Consider the following 9,339-nt stretch of genomic DNA (forward strand, 5'->3'; position numbering starts at 1 on the left):
GGTATCAAGTACTTTAAATGCCAATTTCCTAATTAACATATAACACGCTGGTATGTATATATATGTAACCGTACGCAAAATATCTCAGGGGGGATTATATTTCTTTTTACATTGCAACCAATGTGAAAAATAAATAGCACAGTAATGGTATAAAATGAATTACAATAACAATTAGGAAAAAAAAGTTTTAAAACAGCAGGCAATAGTTTTAAATGGCTAGTGGTACCGTTGCCAGAGCGAAGGCTGCTGTTGCCAGGAGGGCAATGAGGCAGGTCACCCTTGGCTTAGGGGAGGGAGGCATTAACCAAAAGTGACAGGGCACGCCTGCAAGTGAATCAGCAGATGCAGCAGACTCATCTATGTTCACATCCAAACAAGTGGTGGGCTGGCTTCTCCTTCTGAACTCGTATCTCACAATCAGATGGCCGTAAACCATTATCTGAAGCTTTGGATAAAGAATGAGATGAAACAAATAAATGAACAAAAACCCTACATGGGTATCTGTTTGCTTTCTCCCCTTGTGATTGTGTAGCTCCTGATGACTTGAGGGAGGATCTGTAATGAAACCCTGTCATTGCTTCTGCTCAATTCCTCATTATGTTTATTACCAGTAGGGATAGACAGGCAGACAGACAGACAGACAGATTCATCTGAAGGCGGGGCTGTGGGGGGGTGGGAGGAATCCGCTTCCGAGCTCACTGGCTCACGCATGCACTTGAGCACAGGCTTCAGGTGTTCACTGGCTAACTGCTCCAGTCATCAGTCCCCTGCCACACGGGCCTTTCCATTAGGGAACACAGCTGATAACGAGGATGTCCTGAACCTGTGGGAAATGCATGGCACTGACTTCTGCTTTCTCATCCAGTGAGTTGCCACCGCACTGTGTACTTTGTCCCTGGAGATTTCCTGTGGAAGGCTGAGTTATACTCTTTTGTTAGGCTCTACTAACCATGAACAAACCGCAGGCCCAGGGAGCATCATAAAAGGCCACGGACCAGCCATGCTCGGAGATCCCGGGCTGCAGTCATGCTGATGCCTCTCCCGTTCACCTGCTGCTCATCCACGAGACTCCACGTGCTGCTCTCCGCTCTCCTCTTGATGACTCTCTTATCCCCAGGTAAGGTGGTGGCTGATCATGTGGGTCTGCAGTTCACAAGGCTGTCGGGCAGCTCAGACAGGACCCTAGAATCAGTCTCATGGATTCATAAACCGAATACCAAGAGCTGCAGTAGGATTGCAACGAGGGAAGACAGGAAAGAACATTCCTCTGCCGTTAGCCAAACCGCCTCCGCCGAGGTCACGTTCTGCTTCACCCTTACTGTGCACGTTGCGACGCCCGAGTGAGGCCAGCGACTCACCTGCAGGCAGATGGAGCTGGAAGGGCTGGGTTACGCCAGCACCTGTCACTACAGCTACTCAGCAGGTCAGCAGAGAGGAATCAGCGCCAAGGGTGTGACTTGGGGAACTCGGTCACACGGGCATTTGTCTCCCGAACGGGTTGAGAAATCAGCATAATGAGCACAACTCTCATCACAGGAGAGGCCTGCCCACAGCTGTAGAAGCAGGGTGAGCATCTGCTTTTATCCAAACGAGACACTCGTGGAAGGGGAAAGAAGCAGTCATAACTGTATCGGAACTGAGGCCTCATCCAAACTGGCCTCTGGGCCGCTCTGTGTGAACGACACAGACCCAGAACAGGGTTTCAGAAAGAGAATCACGGCCCCCAGGGAGGCGTGACTGAGAAAACCAAGGGCTGGCCCACATTCCAGGAAGGGATCCTCGTGCTGAACAGCAGTCACGGAGAACAGGTGCCCCGACAGAAACCGCGTCCCACCAGGTGAGGATGCTGGGAGGCAATCCCACGCTGGAACAGTAACGCACGGCTTCTGTAGGAAGGGGACAACTGGGCTGGGAAAGAGAGACAGCAGCACACAAGGTGACACTCTACGATCATAAACCCTTAGTGCTACTATGACTGTCATGAAAAGTAACCAGGTTCAAAGTCATTGTTTTTAGACGAGATGTCAGAGGTCCACAGAATCACTTCACATTCCACAATTAAGGATTCATGCCTGTGTGTGGAGGTCACAAGTCGGGGCTGCAGAGGCTCACCGTCAATCACGTAGAAAGAGTTCAAACAGTTTGCAGGTCATGCTGGACTAGCTGGTATCAGTGGGACCAAACACATTAAGAAGACACATATTAGACAAAACCATCTTGATGTGTGCACTTGGAAATATTCTCTTTCTTCATTAAAGAAGGATTTGTTGAGAATATGCTAGCTGTCAGGCTCTGCTCTAAACTTCACACTGGGCAGTGTGGTCTCAACTAAGACTGTCTAAGACTCGGACTAAAACAGAGAAGAAGAATCTCCTGCTTTAATGGCGCTTCCAATATGAAGCCTCTACGTTGCTGATGTGTTGCTGTTTTTTATCCTCTACTAAATTCACTGACAGCTCTAAGCACAGGCTGAGCCAAGCGGTGTGGATTCACTTCCTCCTGATGGGAGTGGCCACTGACAACAGTCAGGCTCCCTTGGGGGGCTCCAGTCATCACGCCCCCTGGCCAGGGAGGAGCTCTGAGACTCGGGTGGTCCACATGCTTCTTCCCCTCTGGTGGCTCCAGCTCTCACAGCCCACCTGTTCCTTTCTTTGCTTCAGTGTCCTCGTCTTTCACTTTGATCCCTTGTTCTGAGTTATCTGTGGAATAGGCTGCCAGTTTGTAGTTTTGCCTCTAACTTCTCAACCCTGGTCATTTGAAAATATCTGTTTATTCTGTTTTAAATAAAGTTATTAGTCATCTTCTATCCGACATACGTCATCTTCCAGGCACTTGTCCAGAGCTCTAGATTTAAAGCACAAGTAAGCCATGTGACTGCTCACAAGGGTCCTAACATTTTATGGGATGAGACAAAATGGAACAAAAGATTATATCAAAATAAGTGAAAAATTAAAGCATGGCTATTTGGAAACATGAGGTTACAGAGAAAGAGAATTAATTCTTTTTGTGAGAGTAGTTAAAGTTTAAACAACAACAAAAAACCCTACAACACAATACAGATTTTATGAAAGAAATCATGATTCTATGTTTATAAATGAAAAACAATTTGCAAAGTGAATGTGAGGGTAGAGAAGAGAGTGGAGGGAACTTCGGACAAATGAAACAACATGAGTAAAGAAGCCAAGAGGTCACGAGCATGGTGTACCGCGGCAGACCACGTGTTCAGCACAGAGTGATGTCAGGTGACGTGACCACGCCTGTGATCTAGAAGTGAGCCCGCGGGGGGTCCCAATGGCACAGGCTAAGGTAGGGGGAACATTATGCAGTGTCTGGTTCTCATAATGGAATAGACAAACTTATTTGAGTTTAGAAACATCTCTTTAGGCAATGAAGAAGATGGACTTGAAGGGGCAGCCTAGAAGCAAATGACCCTTGGAATTCACCTGCGATGTATTACAACTGGACAGTAACTCTGGTTGTAGAGATGGTGACATGTGAAAGGAACATGGAGGAGCTACAATTAACTAACCATATCTGATAGATAAATGAATGCAATGGGTTTCTGAATAAAGGAAAAGGACATTTACCGAGAGAGGAAACATGGTAAGGAGAACGTTTGAATTCATCTATCTTTGTTTTTGAGGTTCAGACAGGAACAAAATTAGGTCCACGTTCAAAATCTTGAGTTTTAGGAACCTACGCTATCTCTCAGGTGGATGGGTAATATTAAAAATAGGGGCCTGAGAATCAGATGAGAAATTGTTGCAGGGGTCATATCATCATCCTCGACGTGTCTAAATCTTCAGGAGTAAGTGGGGGGAGCAAACAGTATGAAAACAGAAGACAAAATTGAGAAAATGGAAAAACGCAGATGAGAGAATAAGAGCGAATAAAAGAAGAAAAAAAGAAGAGAAGGCAAGTGACAGACCATCCAAAAACGCCACACGTACTGAGCAAGTGGAGAAAAATGACTAAAATCTGTCAGAGAATTCAGAAAAGCACTGGACTGATTAACGTCAAACCAAGCGAACTAACAGCAGCACAACTTTCAAGAAGCCACATGCCATCAGAGACGGTAATGCTGTAACTGAAATAAGGGCATAAGGCTTTTTTAAACAACTTTTTTCTTCCAGCTTTACTGAGGTGTGGCTGACAAAATGCACATATCTTTGGGGTGCACAATGTGATCTGATACACATCCGTATTTGCAGCAACATGAATGAATGTGGGGACGTCACGCTAAGTGAAATACGTCAGCTAGAGAAAGAGAGACTGCAAGATTTCACTCGTGTGTGAACTCTAAAAAAGTCAAACTCACAGAAATATTGAGTAGAATTGTGGCTATTAAGAGCCGGGGCAGAGGGGAGTAAGGGCAATGGGGTGGTCCTAAGTTTTCGTGGAGACATATATAATCTGTCCACGGAAATGTATCTCCCAGGAAACTTCACTGGATTTATCATGTCCACTGCCTACAAGCACCTGCGCCCCATGTGTGACAGTGTGCTGGAGTAACCCCAAACCATTATTTTGAAGGTCAAAATTATTGGTGAGTAAATGAATTCTCACCCGGAAGAAAATGTGGTTCCTGCTCACAGGCGATGTTGTCCTTCCCTGACCCAGTGACACAGCTTCTGGTGAAATGTATGTAGGCTCAGTCAGTAATTTGTAGCACAAAAGAGTGGAAGTTGCTCCTTTTCTTCATTTGTGTTATTTCACAGGAGGATAACAAGAAGTGTGACTCATTTTGTCATTTTCCAGGCCTTTAAAAAGAAGGGTCTGTAAAACTTCAGAAGAAACTGCAGGTAGCCTGGAAACTGAAGTCAGCATGTTCTTCTAAGAATAAACGTAGGACCTCTGAGGGGTGCCTGAAAGACTGTAAGACAAACAATCTACATCCATCTTGGTGAGGTCACTCCCCCTCCCTTTTAGGAGGTCCTTATGACTTTACATTTTAATTAACTTTCATTGAGAACTCAGATCTCTGAGGGTTTTTAAAAACTATGATTTATAAATTATCCAGATTGTTCTCTTTGACAAGGCAAGAAAATAATTCTTTGTTCACATGGGCAATTCCAATCCCTTCAGTCCTTGAGGGTCCAAATAATGTTACTGATTCCATTACCTTGTACTCGTGGTGTCTTCCCTTCTTGACCATCTTCTGCCGTTTTCCTACCATCTCAATTGAGAACATGTCTCTGCTACCATCCAAAGCTACAGCTGTGAAAACCCCTCCCTTCTTCATCTTAGTGCTCCGTTTCAGCCTTAACAAACTGATATTGTGGCAAACCCAAGAGTCAGTACCCTGTTAGGACTGATGTAACAGCACTGACCTCCGGGAAACCCTGCACCCACCCAGCCGACCAACGCAGAGGGCCCACTGCCCAAGCTTCAGTTTACAGACTTTTTTCCTTGAAAACGGGGGTATTTTAGGAAACTGCCCTACCCTTTTCAAAAATAGAAATATTTCAAAGATTTTTCTCTAGAATCCCTTTGTTCCATAACCGCAGTCATCTGTAATCTTGCCCAAAGCCTAAATCATTCCTTCAATCTGATCACATTTGGTTGTATCTCTCAGTTATTTCTCAGTTTCTGATGCATTGACGGTACCCTGGGATGGCTGGCACCCCTGGAGAGTTTTCTAAAATGCTACTTACATCATCCCAATGGCATCTGGGGAGATAAGAAGGAGATGAAAACAGTAGGCTCAAGTCCTCACTGACTTTCCTTCTCATGACTCACAGCTCAAAAAGCTCACAGCTCTGTTGGTGTCGTACTGACTGGAGACATGCTTCTTTTCCTTCTGATTTTCATGGGATTGAGGCTTAGTGCTTTACTAGGAAATACCACATGGACTTTTGAGTTCAGACAAACTTTAACTTGGTTAAGTGAATACTCGTCTCTTCTCTTCCTACTTAAAAAATAATGTTCATCCGGTGTCAATGCTGATTTTCTTTTCCATTCTCCCCTTCAAATAACATATTTAAGCTACTTGATCAAGAGGGTATATTGTCTATGTCATTCTGTTGCAGTAAACAGGAACATGATCACCAAATTTTAATCTAAAAATATTGACATCATTCTTAGCTAGGAATGGCCTCAACAGGCAAATATAAATAAATGTAATGTGATGACATTAAAAAACTATCTTATTTAATAGAATCCATCCATTATTAAGCAGAGTTGAATTATTTTTGAGTGGTAAAACCTTGACACTATGCAAACTCTCAACACACAGATAAGTCCAAAGGGAAGCTATTAACTGTCTGCTTCCTAACTCCTGGTTTAGGTGGCTTTTCTACTGGAGGAACATTTTATTTTGAGCGTCAGCTCTACCATCAGAGAGTGTCCTATTAAATTAACTTTGCTATCATGTAAGTTATCTGGAGGAAATAATGGTCTGGACACAATGGCTACTTTTCAGCTCTCTAATCCACTTTGCATTTTAGACACAACTGAAATGACCATTTAGAATGTCTCCAGAGTGATTTCTCCTCTGACTGACACAGCCCTTGATGAAGGAAGGCTTCTTTGTCCACTGAGTTGGGTGGGTCATTATCTAAATTTGGGAAGAAAAAATAACTTCTCTTTCTTTCTGAGCTGACTGAGCAGTGAAGAAATGGAGAGATTTCTCTATTACTTTGTAATGAACTAACACTACAACTGAGTATCCACAGGGTCTTTCCCCTGAACCCTCCCCCGATCCCTTACCTAAATGGATAAGAGGAAAGAGGAGGTGAAAAAGTGAAATGCTAAGCATTTTAAAAGAAGACGAGCATATAGATTCTGAAGGGAGCTGACATATGGCAACTGCATCATTAGATACATGAATCTGAACGCTTACTATGACCTGCAAGCTGAAAATGACCTTCATCCTGCTTAAGTAATGTCACCTCATTTCTTATGAAAATTATTTTTCCCCAATATGCTCCAGCCCCACATGTCTTTCTCTTCTTCAAATAAACTAAGCAAGGGACCTTGCTCCTGCTATTCTAATGCCTATAATTCCCTCACACGGAAACGTGCTTTTCTATTTCTTTCTCATCATTCAAATGCTACACCCTCAGAATGCCTTTCTGGGTCCATTTTATCAACTCCATCCTCCAGGCAATCCATTATTGTGGTCCATTATTGTTTTATTCTGTTTTAAACACTTACCACTTTCTGAAACCACCTTATCATTTATTTTTGTATGGTCAGATTTTCCTCACTGAATACAAGTGATGTGAGAACAAGAATCACTTCTCCCGTTTCACTGCTCTATTACTAGTACAAAGGAAAATGCCTGGTGGAATAGAAGACACTTGACAAGTGTAAGCTGAAGATCCATATAAAGGAGTAAAATAATAAAGACATTGGTGCATGTAGAACACACACTTTGTCTGTCCCCTTGCTGTTTCACTTTGAGGCTTACCAAAGTTATTTTGCTTAAATGAGCAATGTCAAAAACATGTAAGAAAAGGAGGGAGAGGTCTGACGGCAGCTGGGCCACTGGGCGAAAAGGCAAGTCAGTGCATGTGAAGGAGCAACACCCAGACCTGTCCTCCAGCTTCTTTCCTCCAGGTAGAAACGTGCGTCCTAGAACCCTCCCCTCCTCACACTTCAGTTTGCAGATGTACATTCTACTCAGGGACTAAAGGTCTTCCTGGCTCTTCTTCTGCAGTAAGAAGTGGTCTGTCTTCTGCCGTAAACCACTGTCTCAATCTGTCTGGAACATGCAGAAGAAACAACTGCAAACCAACCGAGGATATACTTGGCAGCTGCAAAAGAAGGTGGAAATGCTGTCGCCAATGGTGGATCATGCTGCCAATTCCAACGCCTGTTGTCTACTCGGAATATCAAGAGCCCCTTAAGAATAAAATAAAATAAAACTAGGAAAAGCATCAGAAGGAAACTTCTTTGCATTTAAAAACATTACAATATATTTTAAACATTGACAGCATTATTATCAGTTTCTATTATCCATTGTCAATATAAATAAATAAATAATTGATTTCAAATCTACCCTGATACTATTTTTTTGTGACTTATTTTGAGATCCAAACAGTCTCTCTAAGAGTAAGAAAGCCCATTTATGTAATAAGCCCATTTTTTACATTCGTCACAGAAAGATTAAAAAATTAGCCATAGCTGCAAAAATGAAGATATAATTATGCCCAACATAAGTTAATAGACACACAGACAGTACAAAGGAAATGCAAAGGCAAAACACAGAGGAAATACAGAACATGTCAGGGGTGGGAGGAGATGTAAGGAGGGGAAGGTAGAAAATTGGAATCTGACAAGAGGAAATAATTTGGGATGATCCGTCAGGGCTGTAACTGCACGGCAGACCACTGCAAAGAGATGAAAACGAAAGGGAGGCAGAGTGAGGGGCTGAAGACCAGCAGGAATGTGTCAGTACCTGAACAGAGAAAGCATCAATTAACAAAAAGAATATTTTGCTGGTTTACTGCTGTGAAGAAACACTGTGACCATTTAGCGATTCTCAATACTCTTCTCGACAAATAACTCCCCTTTATAAAACCTAAACATTTTATTGTAAAAAATAGAGTGATCTCTTTCGAGAGTGTGCCTTCAGTGCCCACTTCAGGTAGGTTTTTGATGCTCCGTGACTTCTGACTGCAACGTCACCCTCCTTCCCAGGGCTGTAACGCCTCACTGCCCTTTCCTGAAGGCCACGAGGGCTTGAGCTCAACTGCACACCTCCAGGGAGTTCTCAGAAGGGCTTTTAGTTTTCAGTCACGTACAAAACTTCGACGATTAAGGAACTGTGGTTTGCTAGTGAAGACTCCTCTCTTCCTATGATGCTACACCCACCCCCTCAGACAGAACTGTTAATCTACATTTATACAGAGTCAAACTAGGGTTCACAATCACTCTGAGGTATGAAGTTTCTGAGTAGTCAAAGAAAGACCACAATTTACATTCCCAAGAACATCTCTTTATCCTATCAGAAGGTAGGTGATTTATTTAATATTTTTAGCCTTTTATTATTTTTTATTTTGAAAAGCACCCAACATTCACAAAAGTAGAGGCAACAGCACAATGAAGCCCCATGTACCCATCATCAGTGACAACCAGCACCAACTTGTGGCCCATGTGTCTCAGCCAAGATCTCACCTGCTATCTTTCCCCCGACAATACTGTGAGGCAACTCACAAAGACTGTGATTCCATTGATAAATATTTCAGTATATTTTTTCTAAAAGGTAAGCATTCTTTTATCAAACACCACCACAATCCTGTTGTCACACTGAAACTTTCACAGTGATTCCTCAGTACCATCAGATGCCCTGTCAGACCCCAGCCATCCCGCCACTGGACGATCTCATTAATGATT

General features: G+C 43.2%; 1 protein-coding gene across 1 annotated transcript; it reads left to right on the forward strand.

Annotated features, from left to right (window-relative positions):
• The first annotated feature begins 931 nt into the window (after window positions 1–931).
• On the forward strand, window positions 932–7,955 carry LOC123616361 (beta-defensin 109). Its single transcript, XM_045515398.2, has 2 exons — window positions 932–1,117; window positions 7,661–7,955. The coding sequence occupies exons 1-2, from the start codon at window positions 1,027–1,029 to the stop codon at window positions 7,864–7,866; spliced, it is 297 nt and encodes a 98-aa protein (XP_045371354.1). The 5' UTR covers window positions 932–1,026; the 3' UTR covers window positions 7,867–7,955.
• The last annotated feature ends 1,384 nt before the right edge of the window (window positions 7,956–9,339 follow it).

Source organism: Camelus bactrianus, chromosome 26 (genome assembly GCF_048773025.1).
Source record: "Camelus bactrianus isolate YW-2024 breed Bactrian camel chromosome 26, ASM4877302v1, whole genome shotgun sequence".
In the NCBI taxonomy this organism is placed as follows: Eukaryota; Metazoa; Chordata; class Mammalia; order Artiodactyla; family Camelidae; genus Camelus; species Camelus bactrianus.

Coding starts and splice junctions, on each gene's coding strand:
- LOC123616361 (XM_045515398.2), top strand. CDS start 1,027: ATGCTGATGCCTCTCCCGTTCACCTGCTGCTCATCCACGAGACTCCAC. Junction 1,118..7,660: donor GATGACTCTCTTATCCCCAG/GTAAGGTGGTGG, acceptor CTTCTTCTGCAG/TAAGAAGTGGTCTGTCTTCT.